Below are 23,311 nucleotides of genomic sequence, written 5' to 3'. Positions count from 1 at the left end.
ATATTAATCTTCAACCCCACTCTCACACACACTCTCTGTTCAGGTCCTCAATCATTTGTTGTAACTCATCCCCAGTGGAGCCGAACAGGACAATGTCATCTGCAAATCTAAGGTTCTTGAGATATTTGCGGCTGATCCTTACTCCTAAGCCTTGCTAGTTTAATAGCTTGAATACTTCTTCCAAGCATGCAGTTAATAGCATTGGAGAGATTGTCTCTCCTTGTCTGACCCCTATCTTTATAGGCATCCTCCTGCTTTTCTTGTGGAGAATTAAGGTAGCTGCAGAATCTCTGTAGATACTTTCCAAGATATTTAAGTAAGCGTCCTGTAGTCCTTGCTTACGTAATTCCTCTATGACTGCTGGTATCTTGACTGAATCAAATGCCTTTTCATAATCTATGAAAGCCATATAGAGATGCTGATTGTACTCTGCAGATTTCTCGATTACCTGATTGATAACATGGATGTGGTCGATTGTAGAGTATCCCTTCCTGAAACCTGCCTGTTTCCTTGGTTGACTAAGGTCCAGTGTTGCTCTTATTCTATTGGAGATTATCTTGGCGAATATTTTATATAATATTGGAAGTAAGCTGATGGGCCTATCATTTTTCAATTCTTTAACGTCTCCCTTTTTGTGGATTAGTATAATGTTGGCATTCTTCCAGTTTTCTGAGACCCTTGCAGTCGATAGACACTTCTTATATAGAGCCGCCAGTTTTTCCAGCATTATGTCTCCACCATCTTTGATTAAATCGACAAGTAGTCCATCTGCTCCTGCTGCTTTTCCCTTTTCCATGTCTTGCAAGGCCTTTCTAACTTATTCACTAGTTATAGAAGGAGCCTCTCTAACCTGTTCATTAATATTTTGAATGTAGGTATCGTGGTGGCTTTGTGTACTGTACAGGCCAGTATACAATTTTTCCGCTGCATTTACTATATCTTCAATATTGCTGATGATATTACCCTGCTTATCTTTCAGTGCATACATCTTGGTTTGTCCGATGCCTAGTTTCCTTCTCACTGTTTTCAGGTTGCGCCCATTTTTTACTGCTTCCTCAGTCTTTCTCACGTTATAATTTCGAATATCCTTTATTTTCTCCTTGTTGATTAGTTTTGACAGTTCCGCACATTCTATCTGATCTCTTGAGTTGGACATTTTCATTCTTTGTCATTTCTTTATTAGGTCCTTTGTTACTTGGGAGAGCTTATCTACTGGTTGCCTTGGGGCCTTACCACCCACTTTAATTGCTGCTTCTGAAGCTAGCCTAATTATGGTTTCATTCATCGCCTCTATGTGATCTTCATCTCTCTGTTATAAGGCTGCAAATTTGCTTTAAAGTGCCAACCTGAATTGGTCTGCTTTTACCCTCACTGCATCTAGGTTGACCTGTTTCTTCTTGACTAATATTACCCTTTCTCTCTTCAAATTATCCCAGCCCTCACTAACCTATGATCACTGCACTTTAAACTACCTAACACTTCTACATCCTGCACTATGCTGGGATTGGCAGAAAGTATCAAATCAATTTCATTTCTTGTTTCACCATTAAGGCTTTTCCAGGTCCACTTTTTGTTCCAATGCTTCCCGGAGAAGGTGTTCATTATTCGCAGCTTATTCCTTACTGTGAATTCTACCAACATCTCTCTTTGAGTGTTCCTAGAATCTACGCCGTAGTTGCCAATTGCTTGCTCACCAGCCTGCTTTTTCCCCACTTGGACACCAACTGTCTTCTCTCAAGTCTTGTATGGAAAACAAGAGAAAAGTACTGTGACCATCCAGAAAATCACCCCTCACATGCCTGCAGAGATTGGACCCTTGCAAAAGAATTGAGGCTACCATCATAACTTCAGCGCAGCTGTGCCGCTCTTCTGCACAGGCTGGGAGTGGCGTTTACACGTTTACATGCACTTACTGAGACATCTCCAGACGGCGAACTGTGCCGTGTGCATGAGTCCATAAAGCATGTGCTATGTGACTGCCCTCAGTATGTGGAAGAGTGAAAGAGATTGACTGGTGACTTTGCCTGCCTTGATAGCCAACCGTTATCAGAGAACATGATCCCTTGGCATGGCTGTAGATCGTTTTCGGACCATCCAGACCTTACTCGACTTTCTAAAGAGTACAGGTCTGGACTTCAGGCTATGAATAGACTTGCCCATTATGTGGTTTTGCCTCTTCCCTCTATCGTCGTCATCATCACCCATCATGCTCCTCTTTCCTTCCCTCTTTCCCCAGCACAGAGTAGCCGGCTATAAAGCAGGCCAACCTCTCAGGCTCAACCTCTCCAACTTTCATATCATTAAACATTTCTCTCTCTCTCTCTCTGTGCCCCAATTAGTACAACATTCAGACAAGGAAGATCTACACTTATGACCTGTGCAAATCGTTGTTTTTTGCCATTATCACCATTTTCATTACTTCTGCTAGCAATGCGACTGCACAGCAATACAGTGCACACTACCACAAAGCTACAGCCGCTTGCAGTGAAATTTCTCAATTTTCATTACAAGCACAAAAATATAGTATGAATGGCACGTGCTTACCAATGTCTGGGAGTGGGTCCACCACTTCCCAGTGATCCTCAGACCGAAACAACATGGAGACATGTTGAAGGGCTGCCTCTAGAACATTCCAATTGAGGACAAGGTACATGTAATTCTGCCCAAACTGCATGAGTCACATGTTTACTAGCGCTGTATTTCAGTTAATGCAGTGCAATTTAATTGGCTACCTACTGCACTCTCCACACAGTTGAAATTTCACATTCAATATGCAACGTACATATACACTGATGAAACTTGTACTGAATCTTGAATGAGTTGAGTTGAGATGATTTATGGGTGCATACTGGGTGCATACCAAATACACCAAGTGTGTAAAGAAAAAGCTCATATAGAACATCATTCTGACTCAACAATTCCTAGGCTGAAAAAGTTCTTCTAGAAATGTCTACAATATCATAAAACATCTGATTAACAGTTAATGCCACAAAAGAGAAAATTTTACAACATTCTGTGAGACCTTACCTTAGGTTTCTGATTTGGCTACACTTTCTGAACTAGTTGTTGAAGTGCAGCAATGGATAAGTGGAGCCAGTTAAAACAAATGTTTGCATACGAATGCAATGGGAATTTTTTTTCATTATCCCTATAATTTGTAATTTGATGGTAATGAAGTGGCGGCTGCGGATGCAACTTTTTTGTTAGTGAAAGCAGACTGCAAGAAGGCTACTCGAATGAAAGAAATTAAACACAACGTAAGCACTTACCAACGTGTTCCAACGACTGCTCATGCTTGACTTATAACTCTTATGACAGCTAAACTGACTACAACAACAAAAATTCAGACACAGTCCGCTCACCACTAACGAACAAGAGCAGCCTAGGACCATCTGCTGCAAGCAGCCTGCACACTGCCCGTGCTGGCTGCGCATCCAAGAGTGCAACGAGGGCAGAACAGTAAACATGCATGCACAACTGGCTCCTGCATGATGTGTCAAAGTGAAGTGTGTGGTCCAAGAGTGCGCTTATGAACCATGTTGATACCGTTGAACTAATGTAGAAAGTGTGGCCAAACCAAGGATACTTCTTAAATATATATTGTGGGCATTTATTGTGCATTTCTTCATCATGCGTGTAGTCGGATCATCATAGTGGACCGTGCCGAGGGTTTTTCACCGTGTCTCTCAGGCTCAATAAAGATTGGCTCTTACTGTGACGTCACAAGCCCTCACCTCCACTATTTGTGACGTCACAGTATGAGCCAATCTTTATTGAGCCTGAGAGACGCGGCGAAAAACCCTCGGCACAGTCCACTATGATGATCCGACTACACGCACAATGAAGAAGAGGAGCACACACATGATGAACAAGTGCACAATAAATGCCCACAATATTGACATAGTTCTGGGTCTATTTACAATACAAAATTAATGACAAAGGCATGGGACACATACGCACCACAGAAGTTTTGGTTGTAATTATTTGGGTCCAGGAAGCGCTTGACAGCCAGGCATTGCGATATTAAGGGCTCTGAAAGCACCTGGTCCAAATATTCCTAAACAGTTTTTGAAGTAAAGCATTACAAATGCAACTTTGCACATGACAAGCAATATGGACATGATACGGTGACAAGCCTGGTAAAGCTTAAAGTACTACTGCCTCCGGACTTGTAACCATATTTGTGCTAATGGTTTAAAAATTCAGTTTATGCTAATGTGACAAACAAATATGATCGATTTCAACTGTACAATAATGAAGTTAGTAATGATGCTTTCATTATGACATCAGAAGGTATCATTCCTTTATTATATTGACCATGAACTCATTCCTCCACCACTGCATGCAACAGAAAACCGTACATCTAAAAAACGGAAACCTTTTCCTGTACGTACTGTTAACATTAAAAGGCCCCTCAACAGGCCACATAACAAATTTTGGTTATATGCTGTAAGTTGTTATGTGTCCTTTAGGGAGCATTCTGCTGCAAAAATGTTTCATACCGGCTCATTAATAGCCGAGATATAAATATTTCATTGCTGCGAACCCATGATTTCAGGAGGTGAGCTCCACTGCCAAGCAAGAGACTCTCTCCACTTGCCCTATCTAGCGTCCGCAAGCAAAATTCCTTTCCGGTGTTCTCCCATACTGGACCTCGAGGATTGCATGACGCATACGTCACGGGGCCCGGCCATTTTTTTTCCTCGCTTTTTTGCAGCGCAGCACACTTCCGCTGACAGTGTCACGTGCGAGCTGTTGTGATTGCCTTGTTTCGCGCAGTGCACGATTTTGTGCGCTGTACACATGGACACCTGACTAGCGGTATAAGTCAGTGCTACACGAATACTGAGGCAGACACAAGCGGATCACAGAGCATGACCCCGCGTTGGAACACGGTAGAAAATTAACATAGTTTTGGTGTCTGTGCGCGACAGCACGACGTGGGACCAAGCAGACGAATAGGAAGTACATCTCTCTTGCTGCGGTGCGAAGTAAAACAAAAACGTGCAGACATTCGGTTTGTGTGTTTTATTATTTCTCTAAGCTTTAGTTCATATATTCAAGCAACATATTACACAAGTAGCATATGTTGCCTTGAATAATTCTCGAGGTCACATATGAGCGACGTCACAGCACAAACACGTGTATGTAGGCACACTAGCACGTGTACGACATCCTCCGGCTTAGAGCGCAGTGGCCGCGAGGACAAGAGAAAATGACATTCGGTTTGAAATTTTCAGATCTTTCCGCGACACAAAGCAACGTAATACTTAGCAGACAAGATCATTATCGCGTATTGTATACTCTGCGCTTGTCAGCTCGAAATGGCCAGACCTGGTGAGGGGCCCTTTATTGATATACATGCTTTCAGAGCTAGTATTGTGTAAGTAGCAGCTACTATTCTTTAAAGGGAAGCTGAAAGCTTTTCCAGAAAAAATGAGTGAAGAGCAGTACGTCGCGGTTTTCAACCCTCTGAATTCGAATATTGCATCGAAATTGAGCGAAAGAAAGCGCAAACATATTTTATTTCGACGAAAAGTGCAGCGGCAGACACGCTCAGCTCGCGCGCCTCGCTTCCGCCTGTGATTGGTCGGGCGCCTTGTGGCGTCAACAATGGTGTTCGTCCGGACCAACTGCTGCCGCTACACACGAAGCACGGTGCAAGGTAGTTTGGTGCTGTTTTGCTGAGACGGTCATGGAAAATTTCGAGAGCTTGTATTTCTCTGAGGAGTTCGGCGTTAAGTATAAACTCCATGAGAGCGATTTTGCATGCGACGGTGACGGGTGGCGGCTTCGAGCGACAAAACGGGCCGTCACTTGAACAGATCGCTCGGTGTTGTCGCTCGATCGCTCGTTTGTAGAAATCTAGAACTCGTCGCTCGTCGCCCGGAAGTGCTATGAGCGACTAGCCAATAGTGCGAAGCCGGAACTGGATGTACATAACTCAAGTACTACTGTTTGTCGAACGGAACGAGCAAACTATTGAATTTTACGCGTGCAAGAATAAGAACCTAGTGCAAGACCTTCAGAAATATTTGATGCTCTTTTTTCAGTAAAATACATCAACATAAATTGATAAAGCATGCGTCACGCTAGTTTCGGCGCGTATATTGCTGCCTTCATTCCGGGAAGTCGTCGCTCAAGGCCGTCGCTCACGTGGAGTTCGGCTTGCAGGCGACGAGTGAACGCGACAGCCATCGCCTCGCTTGTCGCGCTGTCGCGTGCAAGATCACTTGTAAGGGGTTTATACTTTACTCCCTACATGTACGAGCCAATTCCGAAGAGCCGGCCTCTCCACAAAGCAAAAGATGCTGCTGCAAGCACTACTTTCCACGCGAACGAAGGCAAAGTGTTAGCATCTTCTTGTGTTGGAAACATTCTTTGGCGAGTATGTTTTTTGCTAAGCTGCATTCAGCATTCCAGTGAGTACGTTTCCGGGCTAACAACTGTAGTGCTATGTTCCTGCATGCCTCCTCGTAGAACGTAAGCGGTGATGCGATCTTCGGCATTTGTGCGCTGCCCCAAAGCTGTCGGCAATCTACACAGACGTTTAAACGCGAAAAAAGTTTACCGGCTGTTGTAGCACGTGTAGTATAGAACCTTCATCAGCGCACCATCCGCATGCTACTCGTAACCGGCGAATTCTGCCGGCTACGTGAGATGGTCGGTTTCTCTATGTGTGCGAGAGAAGGGGGAGCACAGCGTCCTGGCGTGAGCAGGCTTTCCAACACATGCAAACTTTACGCTTGCACTGCGTTGTGGTAGCTGCATGCAGGCTGTTTCACAACACACGTGCGAATAGAAAATTCGTGGCGCTTGGCGATGGAACCTGCGTCAAGGGTGGGAGATAAACATGCACCTTCCGTTCAGCGTGCTAACACGAAGGAGAACCCAAAGCACGCATTATTGATAAACTCCGGCAGTAATCGTCACGGAAGTGGTCGGAGCACAACACTGTTGTTTTCGAGCGCTTGAAGTTGTTTCGCTTCACAGCAGCCTCCCACTTAGCTGAAAGCTTCTTGTCTTGCAGGAACTAATGGAACATCGTCGCCGCCACTGGTGTTTGTGCAAGCGTAGGCTGCACAGAATTAATGCCGGCATGATTGGCCTACAGGTTCAATTGATGCTGCGCACGTCAACTACCACTCCTATATACACACAAACAAAGGAATGTAGGGTCGAGCGAAGCAGATTAGGACGGCATGCACACAGAAATAAGCCCGGTCAGACACGGTCGCAGAGACTGCGAAGGAGCGGAACACCAGTGTTGACGTCACTACGCCGCCGTTTCCGGTCTCCGCTCGCATCGCCAGCGTCAGCAGCAGCGCGCGGCGCTCGACGGGGGGCAGAGCTACAGCGCAATTTTAACCGACAATTGCGTTCCTCCCAAGTGAAAAATCCCCCCCAAAATTTTACCTGCATGGTTTCTAAGGTTCCCGCATCCGTATATGAGCGTCTTATTGAATTCGACAGACTCTTCAGCTTCCCTTTAACTCACTACACTTCTGTTACTTTATCGTTTGTTTTTTTCTTTTTCTCATTGTCATTATTTTTGAAACATTAGCTGACATTGCATAAGAAGCAGTTATTGTCTCTTTTATGCACTGCTGTATTTTTTATTTATTTACTTTTATTTGTCTCTATCTCATTGCCACTCCCATCTGTGATGCTAATTTGGACATGAGGGTATTATAAATAAATAAAAAAAAAACAATGTCAGCCTTTATGATGCATAAATAACAAATCTTTGCATGCAAAAACAAAATTAAATAGTCTACCTGCAGCTTCTGCTGTCTCTCGGCAATGAATTCTCGACTCATGTTATTGAACAGTTTCTTAGGTGGCAGAGGCAACTCCTGCCCAGAAGTTTGGAGCTGGCTGTGGAGGGCATTGAAGTCACTGTACCGCCTCTGCACCATCCACGTCATCTCCTGGTGAAAACCCCGCTGCACTCGCAGGTTGTAGCACTGGGACAAGGACACACTGTTCATGCCCTTGGTTCGCTTGCATTCTGAGAGATGTGGCCCAAACTAAATTATTGAATTGCAGTGTGGACACATGCGAATGCACAAGGGTCAGCTACCACAAGGTTATGGCAAAGAAAAAGTGGGTCCTCATACACGCACATTGGATATCAAAGGTCCAAATGTAAATAGGTTGGTGGGGCTCGTTTGTAATGGTACCTGTGAACTGACACCCATGCATTATGAATGCCTTTTTATCACATTGGGAATACAGAAGGTTAAGAGGAAGCTTTAGCTCAGGCCCAACTCTGATGCCGCCTATTCAAATACATGTAAAACGCAGAAAGACTTTTCTGAGATAACCACTGGGCCAATTTTAATGAAATGTGTTGCTTTTGAGAGAGAAAGTTATATTGTAAGAGAAAGTTATATTCTAGTGACTATTGGAAGCAAAATTCCAATTTAGGGTCCTAATTTTTTAAATAAAATATTCAAAAATTGGTAGGTATTAAAAAAAAATAAAAGCACGAAGTTTACAAATTCATAACTATGCACCTAGAGAAGATATCGCAGTTCTGTAAACTGTATACATTAGAGCATCCAGAGCAGACAAATCTTATATGTCAACTTATATCTTGCATGGATTTGTTACAATGCTGAAAGAAGTTTTGCAAAAGCTCTCCTCACAAATTAGTCATCTAGTTGAAGACCAAGTATAACATATCAATTTTGTCCGCTTTAGATGTTCTATCAGGCGTAATTTACAGAATTGTGATATAATTTTTCATTGCCAAGTTACAGAGTTGACAACTTAATAGTTTCGTTCCTGAAAATTTACGATTTATAACAATTTTTATTAAAAGATTGACAGCCTAAATCAAACATTTGCAACCAACAGTCACTAGGTTCTAACTTTTTCTTTAAATGAAACAAACCTCATCAAATTTAGTGCAGTGATTGCCAAGAAAAACAATTCCTCCTTTCCCATGTATTTAGATAGGAGGCCCGGAGCAACAGCTTCCTCTTAAGTGGAAGCTTTGTTTGGGTTAAGCGATTTGGAAATGCATTGAAAGCTTAGCAGACCATTCAAAATTTAGTTTTGCTTGACTTAACATGGATTTTGAATAATAAAGAATTGCATCACCACACGCTGGATGTAAAAAGTGATTTAACAAAGCTTGTTGCTGAGCTAGTGGTTCACGACTTCCGGACAAAAGGTATGGCGCTAAGCAAACTAGGTCAAAGTGGGCCACAAACGACATATACGGGCGCCAACTTCCAACTGTTTATTCATCAGAAACCATGCAACTTTATACATGTAACCTAGTTGCAAAGTAATCGCAGTAAAGAACTAACAAATGTGATAGGAGCTACCAACCACTCGTAATCCAGTGATCATAAGAGTGGATATACATAACAGTGTAATTGCACTGACCTAAACTGAACTATCAAGGCTGGCATATAGGAACACACGGGCATTACAGGCGCAAACCGAGTAGCAAACCAAATGTGGCACTTGCGCGTTTTAATCTTGGCAGCGATTACAGGCTACCTGTTATGAGTGACATTTCTTTGTCACTTAATGCTAGTGACAGCGTGCTAGCACACTTAGTGCCCATCTTTTTAATTAAGAACGCCTCGATTATCTTCCTTTCAGTGCGGTTTCTTGCTTTTCTTGGAAAAATTGTTTGGTACAGGAGTGATGCGCAACCACATCACTTGCAGTGGCCTGCCAAGTGCCCGCCCATGTTGTTGTTAACCGCCAGCCGATACTCTCTCATACGATTGTTGAAGCATCGTCCCGTTTGTCCAATGTATGCCCTGCCACAGCTTTGGGGAATATTATACATCGCTAGCACAATTTGTGTATCATGTGGCATGCTTCTTGGAGCATGTAGCTGGCATCTTATTCACCATCAAAGGGCAAATCTTGGCCAGTTTCCATGGAGCGGAAAACACAATTTGCACACTGTATCTAGCTGCCACCTTCTTTGTATTGCCTGACAGCTTATGTATGTATGTTATCATGTTAATATTCATTTTTTCTTTTGGCTCCTGCACTTTCTTCCCGTGTTTTATTTTCTGCAGGAGGCTTTTGCACACACCCGTAATAGCGGAGAGAGGAAATCGGGCGTCTTCCAAACGGCTAATCTGATCACTAAAACCTGTAACAAGAATGTGTTGTGCTCGCATGACTTCATTAATGCCGAATTGAGGCACGTGTTAGCTATTTCCATCTTGATCAGTTTAGAATGTGCACTGTCAAAAAATGGCAGAAGGCTTTTCTTAGTCCTTGGGTTATACATCCAGCATACGTGGGCTTTCATGAAACTAAGCTTAAGGAACAGAAATTGAGTTGAGTTATCCTGGACAAACGGGACAATGCTTCAACAATCGTGTGAGAGAGTACCGGCTGGCAGTTAACAGCAACATGGGCGGGCACATGGCAGGCCACTGCAAGCGGTGTGGTTGCGCGCCACTCCTGGACTAAACTTTTCCAAGGAGAGCAAGAAACCGCACTGAAAGGGAGATAATCGAGGCATTCTTAATAAAAACAACGGGCAATAAGTGCATTAGCAAGCCGTCACTAGCATTAAGTTGCAAATGTCATTCATAACCAATAGCCTGTAATCGCCATCATGATTAGAACATGCAGGTGCCACATTTGGTTTGCTACTTGGTTTGTGCCTGCAATGCATGCGTGTTCCTATTTGCCTGCCTTGGCAGTTCAGTTACATTCAGTTCAGTTACAATGCAGTTACTTTGATGATCACTGGCTTATGAGCGATCGATAGCTCCTATCCTACTTGTTAGTTTTTTGCTGTGATTACTTTGCACCTAGGTTTCATGTATAATGTTTCGTGGTTTCTGGTGAATAAACATTTGAAAGTGGGCACCCGCTTATGTTGTTTGTGTCTCACTTCGTCCTCATCTGCTTAGCGCCATACCTTTTGCCCCGAAGTAAAAAGTGACCTGCTGTTTTATCTCAACAAATTCCAAATAAGATTTGAATTCACTGCTGTTTTGCTGTGGATCAAACTACAAAGTATGATCACATCCTTTGGTCCTCATTTTTTAAAGAGAACACCTGAAAGTTTTGCTTGCCACAGTTGCACATGCACCTCGCCAGCATCATCAGCAACTAATACTGGCGTCACACGTATGCTTCTGATCGTGATCGAGGCCAATCTGAATCAGATTTCTTAAAATTAAATTATGGGGTTTTACGTGCCAAAACCACTTTCTGATTATGAAGCACGCCGTAGTGGGGGCTCCGAAAATTTCGACCACCTGGGGTTCGTTCGACCACCTGGGGTTCTTTAACGTGCACCTAAATTTAAGTACACGGGTGTTTTTGCATTTCGCCCCCATCGAAATGTGGCCGCTGTGGCCGGGATTTGATCCCGCGACCTCATGCTTAGCAGCCCAACACCATAGCCACTAAGCAACCACGGTGGGTTATCAGATTTCTTGATCGCACTGAACAATGGTTGATACTGCATGGTCCAATGATCCATATCGAGTTATTATCACAGAACACCTATTATCATCTGCTGATCATCGGCAACTCTTAGAACTGCATAATGCCTCGGCTACAAATTCAGATTTGCAGGATATAGCTAAATATGGACAATATTTCAATTTTGCAACTTATTATGGCTTATAAAAAGATTTTTAAACACTTTTTATTGATCTGACTTCACTTTGTGTTTTTAGCTTTTTCAGAATAGTGCGCTAGAGGGTGCAGATGTGAGCCTGTGACGTACCGAGTCAAGTGCCAAGGAATAAACACGTTATGCGGAGCATGTGGAGAGGAAGAGGAAATGGCTGAACACCTGATACTTTTCTGGCCTCACCCTACAGTTCAAAGCAATGGACCGGATTTTTTCAAAGCATTGGGGCTTAGGGACAGTGGAGGAAAAATAGGCTTTAAGCAGGTAGAAATTACCAAATGGTGGTTATCTGATTGGTGGATAAAATCAAGGGCAAGAGTGAAATTTCACCCTCCACTAAGTACAAAATATATTATTAGTCACGGCTAGGTGGTGTGTGTCGCCACCCGATTTAAAAGGCTCATCCATCCATCAATCACAATTGTGCAGATTTGCATCCCAGAAGATTGCGATTGCAAATGACCATGTAGCAACATTCGATCTGGATAAAGCTCAATCCGGATGAGCCCCGATTGCGATCAGAAGTGTACTTGTGACACCTGCATGACTGTTCAAACAAACCAAGCATACAACGTCAATCAAAAGTTCCATTAAATAATGTTGACCAAAAATAATGCAATTTTGTAGAGAAACTTGCATGAAAACAGAGGTGCGGGCAGTGCAAGACATTCATTTAAAATGTTGGGACAAGAACTAGGGTCATTGTGTGAATACACTTAGGGATCTTCAAAAGAAATTATGCTGTGCTAGTTTACTCTGCATTGTTTATCCAACAATTTGTGCTAGTGTGGTTGACACGTTTTATTTTTTAATATCCCTGTTGCAAGTGCATGTATACATTATATAGTTCTGGCTGAGGTCGACCTGCGCATAACTTTTTGAGTACGATCGAGCCACGAAGCATGATCGTCAAGTGTGCTTCAAAAGTAGGGTAGAAGCGCTCGATCTGCATTTATTCGGGCGCGATCGAACACCGGTACAACATTTCTGTGAAAAAACACACAGTTCATAACTAACATAGCCATACATGAGCTCCTCGTTTTGCAACGTAAAGGAAGTATTCACGGCCAGTGAGGCACGCAAGTGCAAGTGTTGGTCGGTGCATCAACAAAATTGCGTTCGCTGCTATGCTACGTTGCAATCGCGCTGCTCTCAAGGCAGTTATGCATGTCCCCACTAGCAGAAACAACGAGTAGAAATACAAGGAAACAAGAAAAAAAAATCAGCAAGTTTATTGTGATGCACGAAGTTGGCACCGTATGCTCATGATAGTTGAGGCGAATTGCGGGTGGCGAAACTTCCATGAACCGATACCGATATTGGCTCTACATTCAACGAGCTGCAAACGTCCTTATCGTCAACAGCAGCGGAGTCGTGTGCACAGCTTAGCAGAAACACCACACGCGGCAAACTACGCAATGAGACGGGAATGTCAGGAGGAGCAACAAGCAAACAAATTATCGACGAGTAAAATATCCCACGTCAAATAGAAAAGGCGATCTGACGGTGGTGGAGGCGTATCCTCCACGGAGTGAAGCGAGTGTCAGGGGAGGTGTGGAAGACGACATTAGCGGAGACATCACGAACACACATGCGCAAAGTCTCTGAGCGATGAAACATACTCACAGTATGGCCTTGCACATTTTCAAACGATTCAATTACACACGAGAGTGGTAGCGTGTCATCAAGTAAAATCTTCGTGCTGCGCCTCTCTTCAAACATCGCCATGGCTAGAGGCATTCATGTTTCTGCGCGACGACCATCGGCGGCTGTGGCCAGCTGCTGTGGCAGAGAGATGCGGTGGCGCTGACTTCCTGTGGTGCTTCACAGGCACCTCGGTACCTCAAACCTCAGGCAACATCAGGCGAAGTTGCTCATCCATTGGAAGCTAGCGCAGGCTTCAGACGGCTAGCAGACGTTGTTTTTCGTTTGTGTTTTGTGTGTGCTAATTTTTGCAGCATTGCAGTGAGTGCAACTCTGTGTTCGCAGCTTCGTTGTCAATATATTCAATGTGAACACCGCCTTTGCACTGCGGCTACCCTTCCAATTTCGTAGCTAGCCAAGTACCTTTGGGACCGTCCCTGATGTTTCAGATGCGCGCTTAAAGGTTGGACTTCGTCTCGCGGTCATGCCGATCTCTCTGCGGTGGTACAGCGGGATGAAGTACCTGCTCACGGTATAACTCTTCATTGTGAGCACTATCACAGCCTAAAAAACTCCTACAACTGAACGCTCGAAAAGTTTTCTCAAGTCGTGGACGGTGCCCGACTTCTCGGAGCACCACGAAACCGCTGTCTAGATGATGGGTGAGTGACGGAGTATTACACTTGCGTAGCCTACGTGAACTGTGTTGTGACGCTTTGTTGGTCTCGTAATTGTATTACATGATACATTATAAACACCGCCCGACTAGCTCAGTTAGCGTACTCGTGCATCCTTGCGATCTCGCTCACAGCTGTTTGGTGACGCGCCACATGTGCCGACGTTTAGGGAGGTGCGTATCATTTTTCTCCCGGTTGCTGTGACATTTCGCTAAATGCTTTCAGCTTCCGTCTTCCTGAACACGCTCACGCCGAAGTTCTACGTTGCTCTCACGGGCACCTCGTCCCTGATCTCCGGCCTGATATTGGTGAGTGCGACAGCTCCGTGTGCGGACTCGCTTCCAGCCGCTTGTACTGCGTGCATGCCAATCTTTGCACAAGCTCTTTGGACGTTTATGATGGAGGGCCAGCTTTCGTGTTTGTTGGCCAAAGCTAAATTAGCGTGACCATCATTTGCTGCTGCGGTTTCTGACACATGAGGTCGTGACTCTCAATAATTTCGAATAATCTTGCTCTGCCATAAAGTGCACTATAGTGTGTGTGTGTGTGTCCGCTACAATACGTAAATTGTAGTGACACCATTTATTTAATATTAGGCATTCAAAATGCTTTTGAACAGTGCAGCACACAGTAAGGGTTGAAAAAGCGGTTTTCTTTATAAAAAGAAATATATTTTTTAGATTTAGATGTGTTGTAAACTGTTCTGTGTGTTAGTTATTTTTGCACAGCTACCATACTCTGGGGCAAATATCTGTCATGACTTGTCAGGAATAGTAAACTTATTAACAACAGTGCTACCTTATTCTGTGTGCAAAATATATCCTAATGCTACCTACACAGAAATTGATAAAAGACACAGTTACCTATGTAGAATCATTCAATTACTTTGTTCAGTTTGAATGATCATGTCCTCGTTAGGACGTGGAACCTTTTGCCTGAAGAGCTCATGTTACATCATAGTGTAATATGCTTCTGTTATCAGTCAGATTGTCAAGAAAACTTGGATTTTGCTCAGCACATATTTGATGCCAAGGAATAGAGTGAGGTGCTTGGGGAATTAGTCGACATTTCAGAATGCTGCCTGTGCAAAAGTCACCATCTACTTCACACATTCTCTGTCCCTTTTGACAACTTATTATTCAAGTTAAGCCAGAAGTTGTCCTGCGTTGTACTGTTGCCTATATTGTCACTTGTTGGCAGCAACAATTCACGCAAGCAATATACGAGAGGCAGAGTGCTCGGCAGCAAGCTCTTCATTTTATTAAATTTTGTCTGCAAAACAAAGTACTCAGCAGTGGTACTATTGGTTAGGCCAGTGAGAAGCCATTAAATGAAATGGCATGGCTTACCCACAACAAGAATCATTAGTCTGACATATTCTAACATTCATTTGTAAGGTTCTTTTTCTAGCACTGTAACCGTGTGATATTGTTCAAACTAACTAGTTCAGCTTTCTGCCTTAACCGGAATCAAGCACTTTCCTCCATTGTTATCTTCAATGGCCGTTATTACACGCAGATATCTATATTTCTTGCATTTTAATTGTGATAAAGGCTTTGGAGTGTCATTGTTGAGCTCTTACTACAGCAAATTTTCACAAAGCTCAGCGTATGGTTGCTGTGATCATCTGATAGATTGGAAGGAAGGGTCTTTCACTTGTATTACAACGTATGCTGAATTGTTCCTGTGCCTGTAGATCTTCGAGTGGTGGTACTTCCGCAAGTATGGGACGTCATTCATCGAGCAGGTGTCTCTGAACCACCTCTCTCCATGGCTGGGGGGTGGTGCAGAGGAGGCCGAGGGGGATCGGCCCCCCGACAGGGGCCCCTCCTCAATGCCCACGCCTTCCTCGGCTGGCGAGTGCAAGGTGTGGCGCAACCCGCTGTCGCTGCTGCGAGGCGCCGAGTACTCGCGCTTCCTGACTGCTACCCGCCGTGAGCCGCTAACATTCTACGATATGAACCTCTCTGCACAAGACCATCAGACGCTGTTCGCTTGCGAAGCAGATGCAGGACACCCCGATTGTGAAGGTGGGACATGGCTGCTATTGTGCACCTTTCCTAGTTTAACCAAGGGATGGAAACTCCCTATAACCCCCCCCCCCCCCCCTTACCGATACGAGGCGGCAGCGCCGCTTCCACCACTGGCGGTTGCCGGATATCCAACTGGAAATAATTCACAAACAAAACAAGGCCTCCATGACATCACTGATGAGGTCAGAAGGTAGAGGGAGAGGGTGTGCCACCGGGAGGAGGAGGCTTGCCGCAAAGCCCTCCTTTCCCACTTCACATGCAACTGGGCTGTGTTCGTGCTCTCTTGTAGGTCCGCTGGCCACGTGGCGACATTGGCCAAATCGCAGAGCAGAACCCGCTGAAGTATGCCGTGTTTACGAAGCGCTTTTTTTCTGCCGCGTTAACCTTGGAAGCTTCTATTCATATATTAAAGCACTGGGACAGCGCTTATACACATCAGCCTCAAGCAATTATAATGAAAAATATTTATATAGCAAACCGTCATTAACTACCAATGTTCTTGATGAAAAGAGCGCTACGAAGACGAGGACTAAAAGAACAACATGTACGACGGACAAGGCGCTAACTTCCAACTAAAGAAGCGCTAAACAAATCTTGCAGCCACAAAATAGAAATCAGTCTCAATAACCAAGTTTCAAGGGTACATCTAGCCGGTTTCCCTTCAGTCTTGATCTCTAGCGTTTGCGATAAGCTTCTTCAAAAGATCAAACAGGCAAGAGAGGGCACTAACACAAGAAAGCCATTTGATAGGAAGAGATTACATGTGATTCCTTATTGGCACAGGGTGTCCCACAACCTCAAGAAGGTGGCACAAAGGCACAGTATCAATCTTCTCTTCAGTGCACCATGTAAGCTGGCCAAGATATGCCCTATGATGACAAAAGCAAAACCCGAACCATGCTCTAAGAAACATGCAGCGCAGTATACTGCTTGCAAAAGTAATGTCGTATATGAGATACCCCTAAGTTGCCAACAGGTTTATATCGGTCAAACCGGACGGTGTTTTAATGAAAGGGCGCGTGAACACAATTGGGCCGTAAATAACAATGCGGGGGGCCATCTGGCAGAACACTCTAAACTTCACAATTGTCGTCCGTATCTTCGCGACACCAGGTTCCTGGCACGGTCTAGAGATAGACTAGAACGGGAGATATTAGAAGCTTTTTACATTGCAAAGGCCGAGGGCACGTGTATTAGTTGCCCTTCAGTGACGCTTACCGAAAAAGAGATAGCTTTTCTAATGAGATAGGGAGGCCGTGATGTCGCGATGGGCCATTCTTGGTTGCATCTATTTAAAGTCCTGTTTCTTCAAAAAAACATTTAGTTGGAAGTTAGCGCCTTGTCCATCGTACATGTTGTTCTTTTAGTCCTCGTCTTCGTAGCGCTCTTTTCATCAAGTATGCAAAACCAACTCGCCCACATCAAGCTTCTGCTACCAATGTTCACAGGTAATATATTAAATTTCATCATTTCATGAAACTAGTCGCTTTGAAATTACTAACTTATGGTTAAGTTTAGGACTACAGTTTAACTAGTCCACAGATATAGTGGGGGGTAGTATAAAGAAAATAACTTCCTGGTACCATCAATCGTTCATTTTGTTCACGTGTTGTGAAGTGGATCAGCTAAAGTTGGCCGATGTTTTATGTTTTATATTTATTCACTCATTCTGTACAGGAAAAGACTGACCTCCACGCAGTGTGAAAGCGTCAATCTGCAGAAGCAATTTTCATTCACAACTGAAATTTGTACATAATGAGCGCACATAGATTCCAGAAGATCCAAGCCAATGCGAGAATTAACCATCAGGGGCTGGTCACACGGAACTTGACTATCCAGTATGCTATGATGGCGACACAGTTTGTGGCTTATTACAGAAAGAAGGCAGAGCACAATACACGTATTTCATTGTACGAGAAGTAACGACCCACAGAATTTTAAACTGGCTACATGCATCCGCATGAACAGGAAGTAGCCTATAATTGTTCTCATTATTTGAACTACATGCCGAATGAGGGAGCAATTTCTATAGCGCTTACAGGCTCGTGTAATCTGCCTGTCGCCATCCTTTACATCGTATTCATATATACAGAAAATCACGGCAAGTATTAGGACACTATTTTGACACAACAGCAACGCAAGTAAATGACAATGCTTTAAAAAAAACTTAATAGCGCTCTTCATCGCAAGGGGGATTACCAGTTCGTACTTAATTGACATTAAATAGTCTGGACTTGATCATAACTATAGCCTGATATACAGCCTTATATAGTGAAGTGCAGTATAGGTAAACAAATAACATTGTGCCTTGTCTATAATACAGGTGCTCACAAACTTGCACACACTGAAGCTAAGCCTAAAGCAAGGTAACGGAGCTTATGGTACCGTCTCAGCTCCAAAATTTAGATAAAATAGAGAACTTCAACTTTCTTCAGTATGATATCTCAATAATGATGCATCAAAACTGTGGGGATGCGCGACTCTCACGCGTCCCCTGATGTTTTTCCCGCATAGCGCGCCTCCTGTAGTGCGGCTTCGCCGCGTGGCCTGCGTGATGCTCGCGGCGGTCGATGTGGTTGGGGCGCGGTGCGAGAGATGGCTCGAGTGTTGCGCTGCTAACGCCGCCGACAGGCGGGGCTACTTGGGCGCCGGAAGACAAGGCGCTTGCTCTTGGATTCGGGACTGCGAGCGGGACGGACGTGCGATGCCGCGCGTGCGCCGACCCATGCTTCGGCGAGACCGTCTCGCGTGGCCGCCTTGGAACGTGCCACCGTTGGCGTGACCGTACACGCAAACGACCAGGCGTTGGTATTCAGCATGGGGCGAACATATTCGCTCGTTTTCCGGTCGCGGTGAGTCGGACTTCTAGATTTGTCGCGCGCCCATCGGCATGTTTTGCGGATAGCAGCTCGGCTAGCAGGCATTGATCTATGAAAGGTGCAATAAATGCCCTTGTGACTGTTTGCACTACTGTGTTGTCGTTCCTTTGTCCCAAGAGTACGGAGGAGAACCACATCTACCCCACAAAACACAACAAGAAATTATGTGCGTGCATCCTCTTGAAATTTGATAAACCTTCACCGCTGTCCTTCTTTCTTTAGCCTTGGCTGCATGTGTCAACAAAGTAATGAGTGCACAAAATGTATAGCCCAACAAACACATGCTCAAGCCCTTCAGTACAAGTGTTTCACAGACAGCAGATGGGCTGCCGTCATGACGAATGGGTCGAGCGATACTGCTTCTATGTCAGTCCACTCAGGCTTGCACAGAACTGATTTACTCGTGCAAGATTAATACCTGCTCAGAAAATAAAGTGAAATACTTGTGCTTACCAGCTGTCATTAAGAAACCTGAAAAACTTCGCAGAACTGTAATTCCTGCGCAACACATGTGATGCCCCGATTTAGCCATCTTCGTCTAATGCTTGGTTGACCTGGTTTCCTGCGTCTTCTGTTTGTTGCACACCTGATCAAGCTTCTCTGTCTTATCTTTCTCATCTTCATACTTGGGAAGACAACCGAAGCAGATGACCGAGCCCGATCCGACTTGTGATATCGCTCAGCGAGTGGCAAGGGTGAGCGGAGGTAAGCTTGACAGACGCACGAAGACAACCACCTCCCACACTTCGCCTGATTTAAAATTCATAAAAAGAGAGAAAAAAAAAACAAGTTAGGATGTCCGGCAACCGCTTGGATCCCACATGTTCCTTGAAACCGAAACTAGCACTCGCCTTCCGGGGGTTGGTTTAACTGCCAAGCCTTACTCATAATTCCTGCGCTTAGAGTACCATGCCACTTTGGAAAAGGAAAGAGATATTTCAAACTTGGCTTCTTCATAGCTCAGTTTTAGTAGACATTGAATACCTATGCTTTCTGTGGCAGAGAATCCCAATGCAGCAGACATTAAAACCTTACAAACACACTGTATGTACTGAACCGCATCACTTGTGGCTGTGCTGTGTGGTGTGTTCCTGCCAGTCTGGCTCCTATTTAATGACTACAGGCATTGTATGCCATGAGTTTCACAATTGCCACATCACCTGTACACCATGTGTAGACTGGAGGTACCGGAATTGCTCTGTGCAGGCTGATGCTTCATGTCTTTTCGTTGCACACAGTGTATTGCAGGCTGTGTATTGAATCTGCAACTATAGGCAACGTCCTGAGTATGTTTCACATCCTGCTGAAGAATGCGAGTACTTATAGCACACTGAGATGTTCAGATACTGGTGAAAACTAATGGGACATGGCACTGCACCATTTGCCTGACGCAGTCTACATTTCTTGTTGTAGTGGTGGGCGGACACGAAAGATAAATTCACATCATCATCATCATCAGAAAGTTCATGAATTGAGAGATCATTATAATATGGTATGTGTGTATTTAGAATTTAGTGACATGATGGCAGCTCAGTACCAGAGAATATTGATATCAAAATGCTCTTTCATGTACGAGACTGCTATTAATTTTAAACTGGCACTCTTGTTTCTCAATAAAATAAGTGGTGGCTGTTGTTGGTACCTCAACATTTAGAAAGCTCTCCAAATGTTATGTGAAAATAAAAACTGTGATCTCTACAAAGCCTGGGACGTGCCATTTTATTGCATAATTTGGCTCTCACGAACAAATAAAAAAGAGAGTTTTACTTGCAATAATATAATACGTGCAATAATGCGTGTGACTCAGCATTGACAAATCCTAGGGTGCTTGTGAGAAAATGACCATGCAGAAAGCCGTGTGTGCACATGCAGCATCTTTCTCTTGTCCTATGGGCTATCCTTGGCAGCTGCTGTAGGCCAGGACATTATATTCAGGGCTGGCTTACGCCTTTCTTCAGCCTGTGGCTGTATATGGTAACATTGCATTTCATTTCCCAATTATTCATGTTGTATCAAATGTCTGACTCTGGCAATAATTGTGATGCAGTGTCATATGAACCCATTGGAGGCATCTAAATAAATGGTAAATGTAGTGCAGTGTTTTAAAATGCACTTCCTGGACTACATGCTCTCATAAAAACTCGCAAGCTTACATTACCAATTGCTTGAAAAGTTTTACTCTTCTACTGGCTTGGTGATTCCGTGGACTACCTCATGTTGGAAACAAATGCACAGCTGGTGTTAGGTACACTATTTTGTCTGCATAACGTCATCACATGGTGTGTTGACTAGCTAACTAATACAAATAAGTCAGCATTGGTCAATTATAAGAAAGATGAAATCACATGTCAGCTCTCCTTCATAGCCATCACGCCTCTGGGGAAGGCAGGCCACATGTATGTGAACTGGGCCATCTCAACTCGGTCACGTTGGGTACGTGAGTAGCTGCTCTCTCGGGACACTGCTGCCAATGAAATATTCCTTCATGTTCACAAACAGAAAATCCCCAGCCCTGCACATCTGTCGTCTTTGGTGCAAAAAGGGGACAGCCATGCTGCATCTCCTGTCCACAATTCCGGATTATGCCATTGAGTGGCTTTCACTAGTACCCCTGCAAGTGGTGCACAGGGCGTATGTATTTCCAGCAGTATGCTGACATCAGCAGCACACCAATGCATTTAGCACACATATGGCAAAAATAAAAAAAAAGCATTTAGTTTATTTTCTTTTACCTAAATGCACTGGAATACAGACCACTTTGGCCACATGATCACAGGAAAATTATACAAATCATGAGGATGGAGTAAGACAGGAGTATTGACCGCTATACTGTGCAACACATTCGTTTGAGACATATTGTGATACACAAACACTGAACACCTAGTCCATCTCTTTGCTCTCTACCCAGGTTCTCCTTGACTCATGCTTTCGTAATCTTTTCCTCCTGGCCTTTGATATGCCAGCCATTTTTCTTGTAGAAGACATACACACATTTGTTTTCATTGCCTTCGGAACTAAACAGTGTAGATGTATCTTCACAAACCTCTCTTGATGGGAACAGCTCTTCTTAGAGCATTTCCTGCAGTAGACATTCAAGCAAGTGCAGAAGCACAACAAGCATTGTTAATATTGTTACGTTGCAGAAGTCATATATAAAGATGTATTTACAATATTTACACAAGAGACAACGATGCATAAGATGCTGTCGAGAGCGACTGCACCTCTACACGTCAAATCATCTCCTAACTGGTGCCACTCTTGGTTGCTCCTTAACATAACCCCCCAAAGGTGCCGTCTCGGCGCTAATTATAAGGGAAGTGAACTCTCGGCAAAGTGAGGCTTCAACCGGGACACATGCACAACGTCCATGGGGAGTCCAGTGGAGCGACCTCGTAGTTCAGATCGCCAAGCTGACACGATATCATGAAGGGTCCTGTGTAGCGCGGCGACAGCTTTTCAGACAAGCCAACGCAGCGACATTGTGTCCATAGGAGGACAACGGAGCCAGGAGGAAATCGAACATCCCAATGTCGGCTGTCGTACTGGATCTTCTGGGCGACCTGAGACTCAGTGAGCCCGGAGCTGGCAATCTGGTATGCCGTGTGAGCCCAAGTGAAGACATCTTGAGCATGTTCAGTGGGAATGCTCATCGAGGAAGGAAGCAGTGTGTCAAAGGGCAAAGAAGGGTGGCGGCCCAACAGAAGGTAAAAGGGCGAAAAGCCAGCAGTCTCGTGGCAGGACAAATTATAGGCGAAGATGAGAAAGAGTAATGTGCTGTTCCAAGCACTATGGTCATCAGAAACATACATAGACAGCATTTCTGTCAACGTGCGATTGAGCCACTCCACCAGTCCATTTGTCTGCAGGTGGTAGGCAGTGGAAAGCTTGGGCTCAGCAAAACAGGAGCGAAGTAGGTCTTCAACTACTCGGGACGAGAAGGTGCGGCCGCGATCAGTGAGGAACTGTTGGAGTGCGCCGTAATGGAGGATGACGTCATGTAAAATGAAGTATGCCTCCTCAGTTGCACAGCTTCTGCACAAAGCTTACATGATCGCGTACCGGATAATGTAATCAGTCGGGACAACGACCCACTTATTGCCAGATTTAGACGTCAAAAAAGGGCCGAGCAGATCGAGATGGACGTGAAAGAATGGTTCTGAGGGCACATTGAAGGGTCGAAGGTGTCCAGCGGGCAGCACAGCAGGTTTTTTGCGGCACTGACAAAGTGCACAGGCTGCAACGTAGTGGTGCACAGAATGGTACAGGCCTGGCCAGTAGAAGCGGCACCATACGCGGTAGTAAGTATGCGAAACGCCGAGGTGGCCTGCAGTAGGAGCATCATGCAACTGCTCAAGAACTGATGTGTGGAGATGGCATGGTACAACAAGTAAAAATTCTGATCCTTCAGGGCGTAAGCTGCAACATTATAGAATGTCGTCG

General features: G+C 44.4%; 2 protein-coding genes across 3 annotated transcripts in view; one reads left to right on the top strand and one right to left on the bottom strand.

The window, feature by feature from the left end:
- Positions 1-13,466, bottom strand: part of LOC126521632 (PX domain-containing protein kinase-like protein) — an 85,203-nt gene extending 71,737 nt beyond the window's left edge. The window contains exons 1-4 of the mRNA XM_050170333.3: positions 13,265-13,466; positions 7,779-7,967; positions 3,961-4,057; positions 2,545-2,622 (exon numbers count right to left, since the gene is read on the bottom strand). Of these exons, the coding sequence (XP_050026290.1) occupies positions 2,545-2,622; positions 3,961-4,057; positions 7,779-7,967; positions 13,265-13,378 (478 nt within the window). The 5' untranslated portion in view covers positions 13,379-13,466. The remainder of the gene's footprint in view (positions 1-2,544; positions 2,623-3,960; positions 4,058-7,778; positions 7,968-13,264) is intronic.
- A 72-nt stretch (positions 13,467-13,538) lies between these two features.
- Positions 13,539-23,311, top strand: part of LOC126521634 (suppressor of tumorigenicity 7 protein homolog) — a 45,772-nt gene continuing 35,999 nt past the window's right edge. The window contains exons 1-3 of one of the 2 annotated variants that reach the window (XM_050170337.3): positions 13,539-13,944; positions 14,185-14,267; positions 15,656-15,989. In XM_050170337.3, coding sequence (XP_050026294.1) covers positions 13,938-13,944; positions 14,185-14,267; positions 15,656-15,989 — 424 coding nt within the window. In that variant the 5' untranslated portion in view covers positions 13,539-13,937. Of the gene's footprint in view, positions 13,945-14,174; positions 14,268-15,655; positions 15,990-23,311 lie in introns of those variants that run through there. The other variant, XM_050170336.2, reaches the window with a different exon arrangement.

The sequence above is a fragment of the Dermacentor andersoni genome, chromosome 6 (genome assembly GCF_023375885.2).
Source record: "Dermacentor andersoni chromosome 6, qqDerAnde1_hic_scaffold, whole genome shotgun sequence".
Taxonomy (NCBI): Eukaryota; Metazoa; Arthropoda; class Arachnida; order Ixodida; family Ixodidae; genus Dermacentor; species Dermacentor andersoni.
Note: the sequence above shows the minus strand (reverse complement) of the source record. Positions and strands in the feature narration are given on the sequence as shown.